The sequence below is a fragment of the Ursus arctos genome, unplaced genomic scaffold (genome assembly GCF_023065955.2).
Source record: "Ursus arctos isolate Adak ecotype North America unplaced genomic scaffold, UrsArc2.0 scaffold_18, whole genome shotgun sequence".
Taxonomy (NCBI): domain Eukaryota; kingdom Metazoa; phylum Chordata; class Mammalia; order Carnivora; family Ursidae; genus Ursus; species Ursus arctos.
The window spans coordinates 47,208,144-47,231,301 of record NW_026622852.1 but is presented as its reverse complement, the minus strand read 5'-3'; the positions used below and the strand labels follow the sequence as shown (position 1 = coordinate 47,231,301).

The 23,158-nt window shown below is 40.1% G+C and overlaps 2 protein-coding genes across 5 annotated transcripts in view; one reads left to right on the top strand and one right to left on the bottom strand.

Moving 5' to 3' along the window:
- Positions 1–1,109: 1,109 nt before the first annotated feature.
- B3GALT9 (beta-1,3-galactosyltransferase 9) lies at positions 1,110–3,626 on the bottom strand. The gene is made up of 2 exons (XM_026513726.3): positions 3,621–3,626; positions 1,110–2,213 (listed from the first exon to the last, which is right to left on the bottom strand). The coding sequence occupies exons 1-2, from the start codon at positions 3,624–3,626 to the stop codon at positions 1,110–1,112; spliced, it is 1,110 nt and encodes a 369-aa protein (XP_026369511.2).
- Positions 3,627–6,352: 2,726 nt separating this feature from the next.
- FBXW2 (F-box and WD repeat domain containing 2) overlaps positions 6,353–23,158 on the top strand; it is a 29,789-nt gene continuing 12,983 nt past the window's right edge. The window contains exons 1-5 of one of the 4 annotated variants that reach the window (XM_057313725.1): positions 6,353–6,428; positions 6,531–6,639; positions 11,023–11,440; positions 18,953–19,147; positions 21,298–21,431. In XM_057313725.1, the coding sequence (XP_057169708.1) occupies positions 11,338–11,440; positions 18,953–19,147; positions 21,298–21,431 (432 nt within the window). In that variant the 5' untranslated portion in view covers positions 6,353–6,428; positions 6,531–6,639; positions 11,023–11,337. Of the gene's footprint in view, positions 6,429–6,530; positions 6,920–10,930; positions 11,441–18,952; positions 19,148–21,297; positions 21,432–23,158 lie in introns of all 4 variants that reach the window. The other 3 variants (XM_026513867.4, XM_048223128.2, XM_044389554.3) reach the window with 3 other exon arrangements.

Here is a 23,158-nt window from a genome sequence, read left to right as displayed (position 1 = left end):
GTTCTGGGATTGATCCCCACATCAGGCTCTTCCACTGGGAGCCTGCTTCTTCCTCTCCCACTCCCCCTGCTTGTGTTCCATCTCTCTCTGGCTGTCTCTCTCTCTGTCAAATAAATAAATAAAATCTTTAAAAAAAGAGAGAGAGAGAGAGAGCAGGGTCCCGCCAACACCTTGATTTCAGACATCTAGTCTCCAGAACTTTGAGCATATACATTTCTGTTCTTTTAGTTCACTCAATTTGTGGTACATTCTTACAGCATTCCTAGGAAATTAATGGAGAGTATACACATAACATGAAACGTGAATTTGTTGCATCCCATCTGTAAAGCAGTGTCTAACTAGGACTTGAAGAAAATTGCTTTACAAAGAGTTAGAGATCCAAATCTTTGGTATGGTTTAAGTTAACATATACTAGGTGGTTAATACTTTCAAGTTAAGTGTATAATTCCACCACCCGATTACTAAAATATTTGCTTACATCCAAGATGAAAACTTGTTAACACATTCCTGAGTGTTTTCCTTGAATTCTGAGCATTCCCCAAAATCAATCACCTTTGTTATTGCCAAGTCATGACAGTTCCACAGAATATGATGTTTACAAATTCACTAACTGTAAAGAGAAACAAGACTTCTGGTTATAATTAAATTTAATGTTCTCTCATTTCTGGATTTATGTTGTTTTTTTAAAGATTTATTTATTTATTTTAGAGAGAGAAACAGAGAGAGAGAGCAGCAGGGAGGGGCAGAGGGAAAAGGAGAAAGATTCTTAAATCAAGCAGACTCCACGCCGAGTGCAGAGCCCGTGTGGGGTTTGATCTCACGACAGTGAGATCATGACCTGATCCGAAAATAAGAGTCGGACGCTTAACTGACTGTGCCACCCAGGTGCCCAAAAAGGTTTTATTTTTAAAAGAATCATGCTCTATCAACTTAAATTTCATAAAATGAGATCTCAATATGATGTCGTACATCACAGCACTAATAACATTTTGCAACTTGCTAAGAGAAACTATACAAACACAAGGAAGGAGGGATGCTTTCTGTAACAAGGTATGAGTTAATTTAAAAAGAACACATTTATAAGAAAAAGCAAAAAAAAAAAAAAAGTCCTAATCACCAAAATACATGCCATTGTTTTTTATGGTACTCATGTGAAAACGTTTAAAGCTGTCAAGGTATGTCAGAAGTTTGCAGGAAATGAGCCCGTAGTAAGTCTCAAACAGGGTACATTCTTTCCCACTGTTAATTTCCTTCCATGCCAGGGGCATTTCAGCATCTGTAGTTTCTGAGGACGTAAAAATGAACTTATAGCAACATCTGTTGTATCTGATGTGCTTTTTCCCAGAAAACTTTGAATTGTGGATGGGTATAAGGCCAATGGACTTGGCACAAATCCCTACAAACACATCAGCAGGAACCATAATGGGTACTTCTTTAAAAACCACATACATCATCCGAGCCACTTCTTGGGACATAATAAAGGCCTCACCACTGCAGTAATCTGGGTAGTACTTTTCTGGGTACTCGCTAAAAGGGACAAATTCTTGACTATTGGGGTCTCTGTTGGGTGTATCCTGATGGATAACTCTTCCTACATAGGTATCCTCAAGGTGTTCTTTCAGATTGAGAAGATAGTCTACCAAGCTTGGTAGGTTGACAAACATCTCTTCATCAACCTTGAGAATGAATAGGGCATTAGGGCAGAAAGTCACAGCCCACTGCATCATTGTGATGATCTTCAGGGTTTGGTTCTCAGTGCTGTCCAAGAAGATTCCTTCAATTATATCATTATTTTTATGGGACTCTTTGTCTATCTCTTGCTGAGTAGTTACCAAAACAGGCATTCCCAAAGCAAACATCGTGAGAACGTGGTGCCCTTGGACACTGGTCACGTTACCCCAGGTTTTCCTGATGAGGTCTCTCCTTGTTCCATTTCCTGGGCTACTGAAGATAAGAGAGAGTAAAAATATGTTCTTCCCTTTACACAACTCCGACTGGCTCAGGATATAATACTTGGAAAGATTACTTCTTAGGGGTTCCACGTTCAACTTTCTTGCCTTATCCTTTATTTCGAGAACTTTCATATCTACATAAGGCAAAGCATGCAGAAAGTATTCTTCCACAAAATCAGCCCCAAAAAGCAAGGCATGGAATAGGATAACATTAAATAGAATGAAACACCACTGGTGAGTCCGGATCCTGCAGAATGTCACCTAAATAAGAAGAAAACACATGTTCATTCAAACTTCATCTCCATTCTTGTTTTTGCCCCCACTGAATGCTATAAGTACTTCTTAGAGCACTTTGAGTACACTATTTTAGGGATTTCTGATTTATTTTTGTTATATGTCTCTCCGACTAGATCGTGGCCCCTTGGACAGGTGGCATCATGCCTCTCTTCTCCAGTGCTGCAGAGTTCGGTGTTCGGCACAAAGTAGAAACTGAATAAAATGTTAGTTGGTTGTTTTCTCCCTTGTTTGGATGGAAGCCTACTTACTTTATGTAAGGCACTGTGTTCGACTCTGGAGAAGCAAAGAGGACTCAGACATAGACACATGGATACAAAGTAGCAAGCATTGTGCTAAAAACCTACAAGAAAATATATGATGTTCTTTCTGGAAGTGAAGCACTTGGATCAGTTTCTTCTCTAATTACAAAGGTCAAGGGCAAATTTTCCATGAAGTAGTTGCTTTTGTTGGCCAGTGAACAATGGGTACTATCAAACATTTACATCCTTCTAGTATGACTTTCCAATTTAATCTAATACTGAATTCTGACATTGTCTGTTTTGGCAATGTCCCCTAATCCATCTGACACATCTATCAATATGGGCAAATTCCCGCTATCTGCATAGCACCCCTTCGGAGAGCTAAGATGGACCTGTGCCAAATTTGCTCCACATCATCAGAGAAGATGGAAACTTTCCATCTGGAAGGGTAAATATAGTATTGTAACGTAACAGAGCAAGGAAACATTAAAGGAATTAAATTTCTACTGGAGCTTCGATTGACAAAGCCTCCCATAATAACAGTAACCTCTTACTGAGCACTTGCAGTGTGCCAGGCACTGTGCTAAGCACTTTACATGCCTTAATTCATTTAGTCCTGGTAATAACCCTTTTAGATAGGTTATCTTCAAAATTAAGGTAAGCATCCAAGTTTCGTAACTTGCTGAAGATCACTCAATGGTTAAGTACAAAAGGTAGGGCTATGATTTGAATTCAAGTCTGCGAAATTCCGAAGCTCACTCTTAACCACTGAGAATCCTCTCATCTTTTCCTTTTCTATGTCTACTAAATTGGAAAAGAACAACAAAACAAAACGAATTATATGTTCTTCCCTTTACACACCTCCGACTGGCTCAGGATGTAATACTTGGAAAGATTACTTCTTAGGGGTTCCACGTTCAATTTTCTTGCCTTATCCTTTATTTCGAGAACTTTCATATCTACATAAGGCAAAGCATGCAGAAAGTATTCTTCCACAAAATCAGCCCTGCAATTATAATCTGAACTCCTTTCCATTTTCTCAATGCTGATGATTTGCACATAGAAGAAACTTCAGCTTTTTCAAAGCCTGTTTTAATAAATATCAAATGCTTCAAAGATTTAAGAAACTTACCTGCATGTTGTCTGTGAGCAATTTCAGGGCTTTGGAAATTATTGAGTCCAGATGTCAAATGATGCCCAAATGTAGCTGAGCACCATTCCAGTCTAACAGCAATTGAAGTGAAGTACTTTGTGCCTGAGACTTTAAGGATAAAGTTTCTTCCTAATCAACCTGAGCTTTTGTCCCAGAATACCTGCTGGCTCCATAGGAAAGCAAGTGCATATTATGTTACAGCTAGAGTGAATCCAGAACAAAGAACAAAGAACACAAGCCTGTTCAAACACTTCCAACCTGTGTACCTCTCAAAACTGACCCCTTGCCTTTATGCTGAATTCCTGGTGAAGTGTGGGAGTTGAAAAAGCAGTTCTCCTACATCACCCCTCCACTCATCATCACACAAGGAGAAATGTCATACAGTCCGTTTTGGAGTGCTCTCAAGGAACTAAACAATTGGAATAGTTCCTGCTCCCTGGTATATGCATGTGCAAGACATGTACTAAACATCAAGGAATACTTGTCATCCCTAATGGGTACATTTTTTTCTCCCCAAAGAAACATCATAGGTGAGGCTCGGCTTATGTCTCATCGGGAAGGATTTTGAACTCCTACTATAGGCTATGCAAGAACTTTACTAGATCAGTTATCTGTCACCCAGATTATCTCTCCAGGAATTTTTACCTCAAAATGGAAAGCAACATGTAGTCCATTTTAGCCAGAATTGAAGAAACTAAGCACTTAATGTCTGCCATTTTCCTAGGGCACGAATGTGTAGGAATTATTCCAAACACTGTTTCTACCAGCAAGTTGAAGAAAAGAAACAACATGCAGCATATTTTCATGTTCTTGTCACATAAGCAGTTGTACTGAGCATTCTGTTTTCAGGCAGGGCTATATTTCATCTTTGTCTTTTCACATGTTGATCTCCTGCCTGCCGTTCACAGCATTTTTTTTTTTTTTTTTGTAATTGGTTGGCTAGGAAAATCCCATTACATTCAAAGTTGGCTATGGTTTCCCAACCACTGTCATGCAATCTTGGAAATTTTTACAAAGTGGGAAAATCTAACCTAGAAAATGCAAGTGAAAGGAAATTTTTTATACATTCTAAGTTTAGCAATTAAATACATCTTGTATTTAATTAAACACAAATCCTATTTTGCAATTTTCATTTCTCAGAGCTATAAATTTTGTTCCCAGATCTCCTCTTGGCTTCAACTTAGACAGTGTGGTTGTTTGGTCCATGGGTAGGTCAAACAACATTATCTCCAGGCAGCTCCATCTGGGATTTTCAGTTTGAGTCATCAAACTCCTACCATGTTGGGGTTGAGACACATAGGGGTGCTTGGTTTCTTTAATTACCTTGGCACTGCCTTCCCTTTCATGGAGGTTATCTGATCGTAGTACCCATGTCTTCCTAAATTTTCTTATAATGTTGTCATCAGTCACTCTTTGGCTAGAGAGGCTTCCCGCTACCTACCAAATCAAATTTGCTCTCTTGAGACCTGACTCTCAAGACTTCTACCTCACATAGTCAAATTTTTATTTCCCATGTTTCAAGTACACCAGATGGACCCAGGATGCTTGGAGCCTTGGCCATTCTCTACCACTAACTGGATATGTGACTGTCGTATTGTCTATATAATGTGCTATATCTCTTGGACCAGTCTGTTCAACAAGGTAGCCGATAGCCACGTGTGGCTATTTAAATTTAAATTAATTAAAATTGTATTTCCTCAGTCATATTAGGCATTTTCAAGTGTTCAATAGTCACAAGAGGCTAGTGACTGCCCTATTAGACAGTGCAAATAGAAAATATCATTGCTGAAATTCTTATCAGATGGTTCTGGTATAAGATACGATTGTGTGCATGCAGTTTATGAGCTTTTACAGAGAGACAAGGAGAATTTATGCTCTGCAGGGGTCCTGGGGTGAAATCCTATGATAGCCAGCTAGTAAGACTCTGGGCAAGATAATTAAATCCCTTTTGACCTCGGTTTCCCCTTCTCTAAAAACGCAACTAATAATAGAAACTACCGTGTAGGGCTGCTGTGGGAATTGAGTGCGGTGACCCAAAGCGCCTGGTACATAGGAAGCAGTTTTAGTTCTTTGACACTTAAAGATTTATGCTTCATCTTTCAGTCCTCAGAAGGATCACGCGAGGAGGGTACTATAACTACTATGCAGAAGAGGGAAATAAATCAGAGTGGCTCAATAAGTAGGCCATAGGCACAGCCAGAGTGTAAGACCTGGGTGGGATTCGAATCCAGATCACCTGACTCATTCTTTCGCTCACCAATCCCCTTAACTTGCTTAATTTTTCTCCTTAGCACTTGCTAAGACTTGCACCATGCCTTGCTTAGTTATTTAACTGCCTGCTTCCCCCGCTAGGACGTAAATCCCAGGCGATCGTCTATTTTTGTGCTTTTCGCTCATCTCTCGGAACAGTGTTTGGGAAAAAATAAGTGGCACAATGGGTTGTTTTACTTTGGACAGGTCTCTGAAATTTTCCTCCCTCTCCTCCGAAAAGAGAGGATAAGAAAAAGTGCCACACAGTGCAAGGTCAGATCGGAGGAGAGGCGGTTTCGATATATAGCTGTGAAACAAGTTCAGGAAGAAGCTCCACAGGTCTAAGCTGTAGCGCGCATGCTCCCCCTCCCTCCGCGCTCTCCCCGGCCAGCCAGCTTCCCCCGCGAGGCCGGGGCCGGAAGTGCACCCGCGTCCGCTGGGCGCCGCGGGCGGAGGGACGCGCGGAGATGACGCAGGCAGCACCGGAAGCCGCTCCCCTGTGAGGTTGCAGACCCCGAGCGGCGGCCGCTGGTCCAGGTCTGTACGTGAGGCGGGGCCGGGCCGAGGAGGGGGCTCTCAGGCCCCCGCGCCGCTGCTGACCAGCCGCGCCTCGGGCCGTTTGTCTTTCTCTCCGTGCAGGCGCCATGGCTGCGGAGCGGACCCGGCCGCTGCGAGGCTTTGGCGGCCCGAGCGCGCCTAGTCGGTGTGAGCCCGGCGCGAGGTCCCGGGCCCCGGGGCGCTCGCTCAGGTCAGTGCTGCGCGGAACACGACTCTGGAAGCAGGGGACCTGGGAGCGACGAACGGGTTGAAGGGATCTGGAGTTGATTTTAGAGATGGGAAAATTGAGTCTCGGAGTTACTGCCTCTTAGTTCCTCAGTTTCCTTAGCTGCGAAATGAGTTAACAATGATGTCCCAGGGGAGCCATGACTTTAAAAGATGATGAAGTGTGGCGAGGTGGTTTATGAAGTACAAAGCGCTGTGTTAATGTGAGGGACTGCGCCATAGTTGTGGGTATGCGATGGAAACAGGTGTGTATGTGGGGTGCCGCTTGAAATACAGATAACAATATTAATGCTAAATAATAATGGTAACTGGCGTTTCTTGGAGGCTTACAGTGTGTCGGGTACTGTGCTAAACGCTTTACGTGCATTATCCGACTTAATCCTCACAAAAACCTTAGTAGGGAATGCTGTGCGTGGTTGCATTTTACAAGTGAAGAGATTGGACCTCAGACGGGTGAAGTGATTTCCCCAGGGTCACTCAGCAACAAGTGGAGTTGCAGAGCCTGTATTTAACACTGTATTCTTTCCGAGCTGTTTTTATTTATCTTAAAGGCGGTTTTAAAATAAATAGTATATTCACATGGTTTTAAATTCAAGAAAGGGCTCCTCGCACCTATTCCTTAGCTCCAGTTTTCTCTGGAGGCAACCAGTGTTACCAGCTTTTTGAATATTCAAAAGATAACAGGCATGTGTATGTTTATAAATACACGTTTTCAAAACCTCTGTACTGTAACGGCCGATAATGCTTGATAAGAAAACAGAGAAGATGAAGCCACCTCTCCAACAACAAATGTCATGCTTTCATTCTTAACTAGGCCGGGTCCTGGTGGAGAAGAGGAAAACACATATGTGATGTTTTATCCAGAATGGCGGTCTCTAATAAAACCTAGGGGTATAGGTTTTGTTTTGTTTTCAGAGGGTGGGGGCTGGGAAGGATGTTAAGCTGCTGCTTCCTATGGGACCCTGGGAAAGTCACTCCACTTCTTAGGCCATACATTTCCTCATTTATTAGTTAAGGGCAGTAGTACTGATACTTCCCACAAAGTTCTGATAATCAAAGGAGTTACTGTCTATGAGTAGTACTTAAGTCTTTTAAAACCAATACAAATATGAAAGTTGCCTAAGAGAACATAGGAAGTGAATGGCAGAACTAGAGACCAAATCCAGACCTCCCATCTTCCAGTTTAGGAGTCTTTCTCACACCACCCATGTCGGAGCCTTGTGATTGTTAATATTGAGGGCAGAAGGGCAGGTTTAATGTTTAATCTGAAGTGGGGAAAAAAGGGCAAGGCAGAATTGAAGTGTGGGTAGAGACAAAAGTGCACCTAGTGGGAAATTCTAGCCTCAAGTCAATAACTATCCTTAATTATGAAATTAAACCCCAGTAAGTTTAATCCCTTGAGTTTTTCCTCCATATATTTTAAGCCATTTTAAGGGAAACTTTATGATAAGGATCGTAGGATTGAAAGGGATGTTAGTGGTTCTATCTGTTCCAACCTTAGGGCTACTATAAGCTTTCCTGGCAGGTATTCATAGTAATAAAACTAACAAAAATATGATGTGAGTTACTTTAGACTGTGTGTTAAGGATGTCCCTGCCCTATTTCTGATTTTCATAACTCTCAAAGTGATAGCTTCCATTTTACACATGACAGAACTGAAGTTTAGAAGTTGGTCAAAGTTGTCCATGATTCTGCAGGAAGTGGCTGAATCAGTAAAAGATTTGACTCACTCCAGAGCATTTTCATTTACCTCATTCTCCCTCTATTTCTAACTGTCCTCAACTTTCCCAGCAATGGGAATCTCACACCATTCTGGAGACAGCCCTTATATTATTGGAAAGTGCCTGTTGAATTGAAACCCTGCTTCCTGAAGTTGTCCCATTTGGGCTTTGTGCTGCCAGTACATGATATTCCTAGAGGCTCTCTAAAACGGTTCCTTTTAGACCTGTAACCTGCGATCTTAAGAAAGTTCCCTCCAAAGACAGTTGATTTTTTTAGGAAAGTAAAAACTGGTGTTTTTTTAATAGTGCAGTGTTGGGGAAAAAATTATTAGGGGTTAAGAGAATATCTGAATCTCAGAAATGGCTGAGTTTTTTAAAGGTGCTCATTGGAAAGTTTGTCCCATAATCTTCTGTGGTGTCATGAGTACATTAATTTGGCATTCTGTAGGATGTCTCTTAGTTTTTGTCAGTGGTGGAAACCTGATAATGTTTTCATGGGTATTATAAATTTTCCTTGTAGTCATTTAAATAATAATTCAGCTTATAAGCAGAAATAAGTATTTCTGTGATGGATGTATGGATACTTGTGTGTGTGTGTAGATGTGAGAGAGGATGTCCTCCACACTTCTTCCTGGGTAGATGTTTTGGTGTTTTTAATTGGCCAGTATTAATTAATTAGCTGTCATGACATTTTGTGAACGTCCACAGAAAAGAGTTGTTTTGCCTTACTGTGCGTGGTTTTTTTAGAGTAAAAAATTTCCAGAAATGTTACAGATAGAATGATGTTTGGATTCAGAAGGAGGAGGCTTGTTAGCTTGTTTTGTTGATAAAACTTTTGGTGAACTGATTATGTTTTGGCTGCCAGGTAAATCCTTAAACTAATAAATCCTGCCTAGCCCAAACCCTGAGGATTCCAGAGTATTATTTTAAAGTTCATTCACTGTTCCCCAAACCAAACTATCAGATATGATTGGAAGGTTTGGTTGCTTTTACTCTTTTGTGTCCAATAATATTCTTGTCAAATTTGGTATTGGGAAATAAGTGAAAATGATTTTTACTGACCTACATGAACAAAGTGGGAAGATGAGATTTGGCTTTTGATGTAGACTTGACCTAGATGACATATATGGGAAGGAATTTTCCTCTTCTGCATTAATTTGGATATAAATTTTTAAAATTAGTATGACAATCTGGTGGGAGAATAAGTGGTCAGATTAGAAGGGAAGATGTTTTTTTTTTGTTTTTAAATTATGGAAATGTTTAAGCATGTGATAATAAAGAGACCTCCGTGTACTGATCATCCAGCACTAACATCTATGAACATATAGCCAGCCTTGGGAAAGATGTTTTTACTGATTTGCTTTGTTTTTTGTTTTCTTTTCATTAGTTTAGTCCGTTTTGTTAAAAGTGGGTTGACACCTTGACACAGTATGTGATGCTGTATATTGTAAGGGTTTTTTTGTTCCAGTTAGTCCTGGAGCAATTTGTCATTCTCCTAAAGGAGAAGGTGCTGTAATCAGATAGTTACAGTGCCTCCAGATTTTATGACCAGGTTGTGATTCTCCTGGTTGTAGCCGTCATCAGAAAGAGACAGCTTGGTGTGGGTTGGAAGAGTACTGACGGTGAGAGCACTGACCTCCAGGCTGTTCTGATGCTATTTTAATAGCTCTGTTGACACTAGGCAAATCACTTACCCTCTCTGACTTTTAACTTCCTCCTCTGCAAAGTGGAGATGATGCTACCTGGTTTTTTTGGTGTTTGGAAGCACCAGGATTACTAATTTGACTTACTTGTGCAGGCTTCCTTGACCTCATGGTTAGGAGTTGTCACCAGCTCATATGAGACTTATAAAAACTGTGTAAGGTCACCTGAGGCCTTTGGTAATTCATGTTCTAACAGGCAGTGCCATAAACAAAGTAGAAGAGCCAGAATACCTGAGCCACATAACTTTTTACATCTGCTTATTTTTCTTCCCTAAACCTTTTTTGCCTGAACATCTATTGAAAAGCCAGTAGTCAGTTTTGTGATTTTGGTAACAGGTCAGGCTGTGCCCAGCATGATAACTAATAAATCCAGTTACTGCTCAGAAGACTTGCCTTCTGGTGCTTATTTTTGTGATTTTAGTACCCAAATAGGATGTATTAAGGAAATTGTGTTATGATGGTTTTGATGTGGTGGGGGAGAAGTATGTGGAATAAACTATTTTGTAATGAATAAATACTTTGTAAATCTTTTACTGTGAAGATGCGTGGAGCATGTGCTAGACTTCAAAAGGAGCAAGTCACATACACCTACATAAGTCTCACTGACTTGTGTTTCAGAGATCATGATTTATTAAAATATGTTTTCTCAGATGTATTTTCCTCTGTGTGCATGGAAGATTTTCAAATGCAATTTATTAACTGTAAAGTTGTAATGTAGTAACTAAGCATAAAGTTGTAATGCCACGTTTTTTACACTAATTTTCATTTGTTAGCAGTCTTGCTTGAACAGTCTTTTTGAGCAGAACTAATACAATATTTTGATGTGCCACAGGTAAATTTTTCCATAACCTTATGGAGAGAAAGGACTTTGAGACATGGCTTGATAACATTTCTGTTACATTTCTTTCTCTGACGGACTTGCAGAAAAATGAAACTCTGGATCACCTGATTAGTCTGAGTGGGGCAGTCCAGCTCAGGCATCTCTCCAATAACCTGGAGACTCTCCTCAAGCGGGACTTCCTCAAACTCCTTCCCCTGGAACTCAGTTTTTATTTGTTAAAATGGCTCGATCCTCAGACTTTACTCACATGCTGCCTCGTCTCTAAACAGTGGAATAAGGTGATAAGTGCCTGTACAGAGGTGTGGCAGACTGCGTGTAAAAATTTGGGCTGGCAGATAGATGATTCTGTTCAGGACGCTTTGCACTGGAAGAAGGTTTATTTGAAGGCTATTTTGAGAATGAAGCAACTGGAGGACCATGAAGCCTTTGAGACCTCATCATTAATTGGACACAGTGCCAGAGTGTATGCACTTTACTATAAAGATGGACTTCTCTGTACAGGTAGGAGACCCTGGAACTGTTTTGTTGTTGTTTTGCATTTCGTAGGGTATAATCTTAGAAACAGAACAAACTACTCCTTAGGGTTGAGGATGGCAAGTATTAACTATATATCTATAGTGGCATTCCCTCCACCCCCATCCCTGAGTGGTTTTACCTCCCTTTATCCTCTTTCCCTCTAGAAAACAAATCATTTTTATAAAATTGTATGAGAAGAAAGCTCCAGACATTCTTTTAAATGTGATGTGAATCAGAAAGCTGTAACTATTTTTTTCAGTGCTTTTTTCTTCCATGTACAGTTCTCCATGTTGGTTAAAAATTCTTTTTTCTGTCAGCAATGTTTTTTGAGAAAAGTCAGTGGAAAAGTTGGTGTCTAGACCTAGCAAGTAGTTAGATCATCTTGGAAGAATTACTTAACCTCTCTGTGTTTGTTTCCTTGTCTATAAAATATGGAAAGGGAAGTATTTCTCTTTTGCTGTAAATTCCTGTGGTTTTAAGAAGAATTAGAAGAGGCTGAACATGGAAACAAAGTTAGATATTTTAACCCTAAGCAATTAAGTAACTATATAACAAAGTAATCATTAAAATTTGAAATTATGTGTATCTTCTTGTTATAATGGGCATATGTTTCTGCATATAATTATAATCAGCGCATATGTTTTAGGCAATTCATTTTGATAGGCATTGTAAGTAATTCTTAGACAATGTCTAGAATGGTTCCAGGCAGTTCTTATCAATGATCCCAATGCCTAGTCACTTTCATTGTATATAATATTTAGGGATACTTGGTGTTCTTTCTTCATTCAAGATAATTTCTTTCTTTTTTTTTTTTTTTTTAATATTTATTTACGAGAGACAGGGAGCACAAGTGGGAGGGGTACAGGAAGAGGGAGAGAGAATCTCAAGCAGACTCCTTACTGAGCATGGAGCCCGACACAGAGCTTGATCTCACAGCCCTGAGATCACAACCAAAGCTGAAAACCAAGAGTCAGGTGCTTAACCAACTCTGCCATCCAGGCGCTCCCCAAGATAATTTCTAATGAACATTTATGAGTATTATCTAAAGTACATAGTTGCCTTTTTTAATAGCACCTCCTGTTCTTTTATGTATATATGTCATCATTATTTAGTTGAATATTAATGCATATTCAGGTTGTTTCTATTTTTATGAATTTTTTTTGCATTTTTCCCCTCGAATTATTTACTTGAGGCAGAAGCCTCAAAGAAGAATCACAGATCCAGAAATATGAATGATTTTAAAACTCCTCTTACTGTCCTTTGCAGAGAGATTGAATTGGTGCCATGGCCACAGCAAAGTTTTTAAATAACCTGCTTCTTTCTGAGAGTTCCACTAGACTCAATTTTAATATTTTTGAGATGTAGGATTTCTCAAGGATATACATTTTTCTCATGTGGTGATATAGTCTCTGAAATGCCAGATATTTTGCCAGTTTTATAAAATTTAAGGCTTTCATGGTTTTGTTTGTTTGTCATCCTAAAGTTACTCCGTGCTCATGTTATTCCCTGTCCTATAAGCCAGATTATTGGAACGGCATCATCTGTTCTTTTATACTTTGATGTACTTTCCCATTTGGGGTGATAGCTTTTCTGTATCCTTTTTGCTTATGATCAATGGCAGGTAGTTTTTAAAGATTAAGACAGCATTACCTTTGAGATTTGTGGTCACTTGCACTTGAGTAAATACTGTCAGTTGACTCATTTTCAGAACCACATTGAGCATTTTAAAGAAAAAAATTCTCGTCAAACTTTACTTTTGAAATGCAGTAAAACTTCAGTTACTTGAAGCAGAAGTGAATGGGACACATTCACTGAATTCTTTAACTACCTGGAAGGTTAATATCTACAATAACTGTGAACCCACCCCTGCATTTTAAGGTTATTTTCTAAGTGGCCTATATTCTGTATTTTGTATTCTGATTAAATTCATCAGCTTTGCATACTGAAAATTAGGCTCTATTGAAAATAATCCAGAGCATTGGTTTAATTTTTCTTTTTTTTTTTTTTTAAAGATTTTATTTATTTATTTGACAGAGATAGAGACAGCCAGCGAGAGAGGGAACACAAGCAGGGGGAGCGGGAGAGGAAGAAGCAGGCTCATAGCTGAAGAGCCTGATGTGGGGCTCGATCCCATAACACCGGGATCACGCCCTGAGCTGAAGGCAGGCGCTTAACCGCTGTGCCACCCAGGCGCCCCTGGTTTAATTTTTCTAATAGCAGCATCCCTGGGACTGTAAAGTGAGAGAAGTATTTGTTATACCATTATACATGTGTTTGTTGCATGCTATTACTGAAGAGCTTGTGTTTTCTCTTTGGTTGAATTGGGAAATTCTGAATTTGGCAATAAGTTTACAGTGACATCTTTAGATTAGCCCCTTGAACAAGCAATAAAATAGTATTGCCAAAAAGATTGGTGGCTGATGCTAAAAATTAACACAGTATAGTGAATTAGGTAGTTATCCTTCTGCTTTGTTCTGAAATGGTAATTACGAAAGGAACCTGTTGTGCTTTCTGCCATTCAGTAGATATTTATAAAATGACTTCTGTGTGAAAGACAATGTCAGGGCATGCATGGATGAATTAGGACAGTTCTTTGCTCAGAGAACGTACACACTGGGATCGGGAAGGTAGCCTGATTAAGTCTCCATGTAAACTATTGCTAATCAGAGAGCACTTGCCCTTCTAGAGAGGGTAGCTGCTGCTCCACTGTAGTGAATTATTGCCATTTGGGATTTAAGTTTAGGGTAATCAGATCTGATATTAAGAGAAGTCCCAAATCTAGATTTCTGTGCAATATTTTGATTTTTTTTAGTGTATTTTTAAGTATTATTCACATTTTAAAAATATTATGATTGGGGGGCGCCTGGGTGGCGCAGTCGTTAAGCGTCTGCCTTCGGCTCAGGGCGTGATCCCGGCGTTCCGGGATCGAGTCCCACGTCAGGCTCCTCCGCTGGGAGCCTGCTTCTTCCTCTCCCTCTCCCCCTGCTTGTGTTCCCTCTCTCGCTGGCTGTCTCTCTGTCACATGAATAAATAAAAAAAAAAAAAAATCTTAAAAATATTATGATTGGGTCATATTGAGTCTGCAAGCTGCCATATTGTGACTTTGGCTTATAGTTGAATAAGAACAATAATAGCTACAAAAGAGGTGTGATCAAATGATATAGTTGAATTATATGAGAAAACAAATCATGTAGTTGTTCAGAGGAAGGAGTGATTTCCTCCATTTGCAAAAATTGAGCAGTGTTTATGTTGAATCTTGGAGAATGGGTGCATATTAGAGAGATGAGAATAAGTGCTTTCCAGTAGGAAGATCAGCATTAGCAAAGGTGTGGAAAGGACTAAGCATGGAGCATATAGGAGGAAAATAAAGAAAATTCATTTTAGCTGAACTCAGGATATAAGTAGGGATTCTATGAGATTCTTAGAATATAAGCTGAAGAATTGGCTTGAGGTATAGTATAAAAACCTTAAATATTGGGAACATGAGTTTGGACAGTTTTCTGTGAGTAGTAAGAAAAAAAAATACGAAAGATTTCTGAGCTGAAAAAGGGCCAGTATCAGAGCTATCTTCCAAGTAGACCAGTGTTTCTTATCTCTGTCAGACCCAGGTCCTCTTCTTATAAATATTTTATAATATTCTCTTACCTCGAAGTAAAATTCATAGAAATAACTTAGCTGCACGTACACATATTTCAAAAAATTAGTGTAATACTTAAACTCTGATCCAGAGCAGAAATAAAAAGACAGTAATTTAAAATAATACACATTAAACGTGTTGCGCTCATGCACAGCTGTGCTAGACGACAGACGTGTAATCACACGTTTGCACCTGTGTATGTACTGTTATCATGAACATGACAGCTCTAAATGCGGAATGTTGTATTTGTACCATCAGTGATGTGACCTCAAGTGGTGAAAAACTCTTAGCAAAGTCCCCAACAAAGCAAAGTACATTTTTCCTCAACCTACCTGGTACACTCAGAAAATTTAGAATAAACTCCATGCTTTTATAAAACAGGTCTGAGGCTCAGACAACTAAGAATAAGCTTTTCACTTAGTATTGGGCAGAATCTTTAAGAAGTCATGCAAATTATGAGACAATTCTTTTTGTGTTCTGTCCCAAACGTTCCAGGATGTCTAGCATTTCCAACCTTTGCCCAATAGAGGCTAGTAATGCCCCTCACCCCCTGCCCCAGAATCATTGTGACAATTGAAATCACCCCTACACATTTCTAAAATGTTCCCTTAGGAGATGATACTACTTCTGTTGAGACCTTTTGACAGAGACAAATGTAGAGTTTCTAAATTAAAGTATTAGAGTATTTCAGTTGAGATAAGAGTAAATAGATCTAGATTTAGGACAGTAAGGGTAGAGATTTTTTTAAAGGAGCAGTTAAATGGAAGAGCAGCCACTGAAATGGAATTGACAGGATTTGGCAGTGAATTGAGTATGTGGCGAGGAAAGGATTGATTTAAAAAATGACTGGGATTTCTAGCTATATATACACCTGGGAAGTTGGCGGTACTAGTAACAAGAATAGGAAATGAAGGAATAAAGTCGAGAGGGTAGAGGGAGTTCAGTTTGGGATGAACTTAATGCAGCTGGATGCGAGTGGAGATTCCACAAATATCTGGAAATGCAACATCAGAGTTTTGGGATGTAGCTCAGGGCTAGAGCAAAAGGTTGAGGGGTTAGCCACATCACAGCTATGGCTAGACAAGTTTTATTTTATTTTATTTTATTTTATTTTATTTTATTTTATTTTAGTTAAAGATTTTATTTATTTATTTGACAGAGAGCCAGCGAGAGAGGGAACACAAGCAGGGGGAGTGGGAGAGGAAGAAGCAGGCTCCCAGGGGAGCAGGGAGCCCGATGCGGGCTCGATCCCAGGACCCCAGGACCACGCCCCGAGCCGAAGGCAGACGCTTAAGGACTGAGCCACCCAGGCGCCCCATAGAACAGGGAAATTTTAAAAGGAGATGGAGAGGAAGAAGAATAGAGCCTAGGATGGATCCTCGAAGAGTGTACTTAGAGGGGGAAGAAGTACAGAAGCAGAATGGTGATGAAGAGTTTCAAGAAGGACATTGAAAATTGCCTGTCTCGAAGATGCAGTGACAAATGTTTCTTCATTTGGTCATCAGAATCAGATGCCCCCAAGAGGCGGCTGAGAGCCAAGATCTGATTCTACCAGTTAAATATTTAAACTTCACTTGATCGATAGTTTACTCCATTTGAGTTACAGCTCCATTTTCTGCTTACCTTTTTGTTATATACCCATCCCTGTAATTTTTTATATCAAGGTGTTGTTTTCATCATCTTTCCTGAATAGAGAGGGCTTGTTTTTTTTCTTTCATATAATGAAAAATAGTCTGCATTTATTTAGTCCCCTTTCATCCCTGGGTTGCATCATTGATGACCTGCTGCTGGTCAGCACAGCAAACGGGAGTCCACAGGGAATGTTGAAATAAAACTAAACAGGAGGGGAGAATAATGGCTCCTGAAGCCTAACAGTGGAGACTAGACTTGCAACACTATAAAATCGAACTGAAGTCAAGGTAATTGCTCTCTGATGTTTCTTTAAGGTGTGAAACTGAATGGCCCAATATTTTCCTATATAAACTAATTTAAATAATTATGATAATCTCCCTTTTTTTGTTGTTTTTATCAAGTTGTGTAAAATATACGCAAGATTGAGGAGCCAATCATGCCACTTCCTAAGGCATATTTATAGAACACCTAGATTTATCATTTTAACCAATTTTTTAAAAAGATTTTATTTATTTATTTGACAGAAAGGCAGCGAGAGAGGGAACACAAGCAGGGGGAGTGGGAGAGGGAGAAGCAGGCTTCCCGCTGAGCAGGGAGCCCGATGCTGGGATCACGACCTGAGCCAGAGGCAGACGCTTAACGACTGAGCCACCCAGGCGCCCCTCATTTTAACCATTTTTAAGTGTTGTGTAGTTGAGATTATCTAGACATACTGTCTAGTATAGTAGCCACAGGCCACATAAGGCTTTTGAGCTCTTGAGGTGTAGCTAGTCCAAACTGAGATGTGAAATGGGAAATACTCAATGGATTTCAAAGACTTAGAATATAAAATATTTCATTAATTTTTTATATTGGTTACATGTTGAAATTGTATTTTTGATATATTGAGCTAATGAAATTACATGTTTTTTTACTTTTTAAAGTAAATAGAAAATTTTAAATTACATATCTAAATTACTTCTGTGGTGTGTATTTTGTTTCTGTTGGACAGTACTGTTTCCAAATTTTATTTTTAAGTAATCTCTACACCCAACATGGGGCTTGAAGCCACAACCCCAGGATCAGGAGTCACATGCTTTGCTGACTGAGCCAGCCCAGTGCCCCTCCCCAGATGATTCTCCTGTCTCCATATGACTGTTGAGGAGCACCAACCAAGTCCCACCCCCTGTTTGATAAAGGAGAAATTGAGTCTGTCAATAGTAAAGTGACAGCAAATATAGTCTTCGTTTCAGTGTGTTCTCCTAGCATTTGTCCAGGTTGAATTCATGCTCTACCCCTTTCATAAGTGGTATTTTTCCATTGTGTGAAACAGTGGCTTTTCACCAGCCCTTAAAGGTAAAATTGTGGCCGGCTTTATTTAGTCATTTCGTCTTTTCTAAAACTGGTCATTCAGAGCTTTCCTGCATACTATGTCCTTGTCATAGTGACTGTATTTTTTGTATTCTCAAAACGTCTTTATTGATTCTTATTATTACTTTTTTGTTATAAAGGTAAGTTTGTGAGGCTGATTTAATCATTAGACTTTTAAACGTAATTAAAGCTAATCCTGAATTATCATCATGATCAGTATAATCTCATCAGATGCAGGAATAAAACCTACTTTTTTCTGCAGAATCTTAAGAGTCTTTATAAGCTCATTGTTGAGTTGTTGTGAATGTCTGGGAATAATTTATCCGTGGTTTTCTTAGAGGTTCCTTTATACACTTCAGGATGGCTCAAGGAATTAGCAGTTAGCCTTTGCAGAAGTTAGCCCATGATCTGAGGCTTATCTTTGATGTTAGAGTAGAATATATCCCAGCAGGCAGTTTTACTATTCTGCATGCGCTATTTGCCCAGGGTTAGGTCATGGATAGGCATGCATGTGTATATGTGCAGTCATAGGTAATAGTCCATTTCAGGCTCAAATCAGAAAGCTCATTGTAGTCAAAGATTTATGAAATCTCACAAGTGAAGCACCAGGGGATGCTTTAGTCTACTACAGCCTTATAGATTGGAAAGTAAAGGGAAAAGGACTAAACCGAAAAGTTTGCAGTCTGCATGCTGTTCACACCATTTTGGTGACCATGAGTGAGTTATTCCCTCCCCGTACTTTGCTTTTCTCAGCTATGAAATAGAAATGCTAGAAGAGGGGATCATGAGGTTCTACTTGAAGAATACCATGGTTTGGGGATTGATTTTCCTTCTTTAGTGTTTGGTTTTTTACTAACCTCCCTGTTTTTCTCTTGAAGGGTCAGATGACTTGTCTGCAAAACTGTGGGATGTGAGTACAGGGCAGTGCGTTTATGGCATCCAGACCCACACTTGTGCAGCAGTGAAATTTGATGAGCAGAAGCTTGTGACAGGCTCCTTTGACAACACTGTGGCCTGCTGGGAATGGAGTTCCGGAGCCAGGACCCAGCACTTCCGGGGGCACACAGGGGCGGGTGTGTTGCCCTTTTTCAGGGGTTTCTACAGTTACTTTAACCTCATTCCTTAAGATCAGGAGCCAAGAATGTGACCCCGTTTTGTTTTCTTTTTGCTTTTTAACTTAACATGCCTTTCCCTCCTCTTTTTTCTTAGTCATAGCGATTAATCCCTTTATTTAAGGTACTCCTATTTGGAATTTTTTCCCGAATTTTGCTTTTTCCTTGGCACATTTCAGAACTCTTCTATGTACCCTTGTGCTGGGAAGGGGTGGTTCTCCTTATGTGTTTCATTTATACCCTGTTGAACAATCAGTTTATTTTGTTTTTGTCAGGTTCCATACCTCCAAATTGAGCAAGTCCTACACTTATAAATTCAGTGTACTCTATTTGTAGAATTAGGGCTGAAAATCCTTTGGAGTGACAGTAGTTCTCAGATTGTATGATCTATACATGCTATGTTGGATTGGAGTTGACAGTTGATTAAAATTAACCAGTGCCTAGAGATAAGATAAAGGAAACAGATACCTGAATATTTCCTAATAATTTTATAGTGGCCTAGTGTGCAGAAACTGGTCATTTGAATGTAGCCTTGAGACCTGAGCTGCTAACCTCTGCTGTATTGTATTTTATAGCTTTGTGCAGAAATCATGTTGAGCTGTTTCCCAGCTTCTTGTGCATCAGCTCCCTTCTTCCTTTCCTCTGTTTACCCATTGCCTCGGCCCTGGAGAGTCACAGTCTATGATCTTAAGCATCATGTTTTATAAGCAGCCTTCTTGGACTCCCCTCTGTAGGTTTCCCGATAACCTGTATTTTGTCCTAACACTCCTCATACAAAAAAGTATGGCGGTCTGATTCCCCACTAGGCTATACACTCCAGGAGGACAGGGATCCTGCATGTCTTGTTCACCCTTAGGTCCTGAGTTCCTTGTATTGTGTCTGGTGCTCAGTAATATTTTGAAGTGAACTAGCTATTGTGCTGACAACAATTTTCCCCATTTTGTTTGTCATCTTATACATGTTTTCCTCAGTCTATTTGTTACCACTTGCTTGTTATAGAAATTAATATTGGAAGGTACATGATTTAGCATGGTATATGTTAAATTGAGTGTACTGTTCTGTATGTCCAGATGTACATTGACTTCCAGGTGATTTTATGCCTGATCAACTTCAAGAGCTCTGCTCTAAAAAATTTCCTCCTTGCTGTTCCCTGGACATTGCTATGGCTTTTCCTAACTCCAAGCCTTTGCTGTTCCCTCTACCTGCAATATTCTCTTTCTTTTCTTGATAAACTCTACTCATCCTTCAGGGCCCATGTCCAGTATCACCTCTTCCCTGAAGTCCTCCCTGCTACCCTTGGGCAGAGTTAGTCATTCTCCTTGGTGTTTCCCTAGCAAGAGGTAAACAGTTAATTTTTTTTTTTTTTTTTTTGGACGACTCCTTCACCCTTCACTTAGACTGAGTTCCTTAAGGAAAAGCCCAATGTCTTCATCTCTGGGTCGCCAGTGTTCCTTTAGAGTTTGGCAGGCATTTAAAAACAAATGTGTGAATACTTGCTGTACTCAGGTACTGTTGTAGGTACTGGGGGTACACCCATGAAGAAATTCAGGTAATTGGAGAGAATGGTTTAGTTTGACCTTTGAGATACTTGTGTGTGTGTGTGTGTGTGTGTGTGTGTGTGTGTGTGTTTTTCTCATTTCACTGGCTTTTCTTGATTATGGGTATTGTTTTCTTGATTATGGGTATTATTCTTGACATTCTGTCTCATTGTGATGAATAGTGCAACTCTGACTAGGGCCGCCTGTGTTGTATTTTCCCTGCATGAGCTGGATTAGTTTTGTGGAGTGTCAGGCAGGCAGGCCTGAGTGGGAATGCCATTATCTCCAGCGCTGGTTTTACCTCTCAGTTCGAAGCTAGCACAAGTAAAAAGGATTGTGTTATTCCTGGGACATTTCATCCTTAGAATAATAAGCTATAATAATAATAACAAGAATTTTGAAATGGATGTATTTCTTATCATAAAATTCTTAGTTGAGTAGCACCATTCTTTTGTGTCTCTGGTTGAGAAATGACACAGTTGGTCAGGTAGGGAGAATGAACATGATTGAACTCTTATTATAAAAGACCCTCACAGGGGCATGTTTTAACTTTGTGTATGTTATATATACTAGTGTTTAGCGTTGACTACAATGATGAACTGGACATCTTGGTGAGTGGCTCTGCAGACTTCACTGTGAAAGTGTGGGCTTTATCTGCTGGGACGTGCCTGAACACACTCACCGGGCACACGGAATGGGTCACCAAGGTAGGAAGACTTACAGAAGAAATCTCCTTGACATCAGGCTTTGTAGGGGTGAGGGAGCTGGGGGTGGGGTGGAGGATGCTAGGTGCTGCCTTGTAAGTGGTAGGGGAGCCGTAAGATGGAGCGGATGTACCCACAGTGCACGATGGCCTGCAACAGTGACCAGCCAAGTAAAAGACGCTTGGTAAACAGTTAACAAATGAATGACTTATGGACGTGGAAAAATGCCCACAATGTATTCGGTGGGTAGAGGGAGCAAATAAAACAGGTCATAGACAAAAAACTACATTGTAGAGTACGATATCAATTTCTGAATAAGTGTGTTATGCACCAAAATGTTACAGGTTATTATTACTTATGAAATTGTAGGTGTTTTTTTCCCTTTAGGATAAACTTATTTCTTTTTTAATCAGGAAAGCAGTTTTCATCTTGAAAAAATAATAATTCCAAGAAATGGGATAAAGAAAAACGTATGGGATCTTTAAAAGAATATTGTGGTGTTTTCTCATTTTCAAAAAAAAGGTGGCTGTGAGGATCAAATGGAATATTAATCATGGGAATGTCATGCAGAAACGCTTTCCTGAACTTCCCATTCCTTTCTGTGCAGGACAGAGGATACAGGAGTGAGCAAAACAGACCCAGGCTTGGCCCAAGTGTTAGCCCAGTAGGAGAAACAGTTATTAAACAATAATTTCACAAATAAATGTACAATTACAAATGCCGTTAAGTGCTATGAAGGCAAAATGCAGCGTTCTGTGAAAAAGTCTAGAAGGTATCTAATTTAATTTGTTCAGGGAGAGCTGCTTCTTTTTTTTTCTTTTTTTTTAAGATTTTTATTTATTTATTTGACAGACAGCCAGCGAGAGAGGGAACACAAGCAGGGGGAGTGGGAGAGGAAGAAGCAGGCTCATAGCAGAGGAGCCTGATGTGGGGCTCGATCCCACAATGCCGGGATCACGCCCTGAGCCGAAGGCAGACACTTAACCGCTGTGCCACCCAGGCGCCCCAGGGAGAGCTTCTTGACAAGGGACAAAACATGCAGAAGAAATCGGAGGTAGCTGGGTAAAGAGTAGTGGAGTGTTTCAGAGTGCACAGTATGTGCCGAGGCCCTGGGGTGAGAAAGATCCCAGAACATTTGATGGCCTGATGGCCAGTGGAGCTGTGCTGTGGTTGGGGGCGGTATGGAGAGGTGGCCATCATGTAGGCCTTCCTTGGCCATGTTAAGGATTTGGATGTCATATGTGTAGTAGGAAACAGTTGAGTGTTCTGAGCAAGGAGCTATGTGACTTATCTGTTAAGAAAATAACTGCTAGGTAAAAAAAATGGATTGAAGTTGGGCACAAACAGACCCAGGGAGGCCAGGTAGGCTTTTGCAATAGTCTAAGCAAAAGATACCTGTGGCTCGGACCCGGGTGGCAGTGAAGAAAGAGAAGAGCACACATGAAGGATTTGTCTTCAAGGGAAAGCCAGCTGAACTTACCGACTCGTGCGGAACAAAGGAGGAGGAGTTAGAGCCATCCAGTGGGTTTTAGTTCACGTGGGTGAATGTGTTTTTCTGAAATAGGCGGAACTAAAAGGACAGTTTGTGAGAAGATCAATAACACCACTAAATTGTACACTTAAAATGGTTTGAGAAGAGTACATTTTATGTTATGTATCTTTTACCACAGTTCTGTAGTGGGCACATTGAATATTTAAATGGAAAAGTTACACACGACAATTTGGTGTTG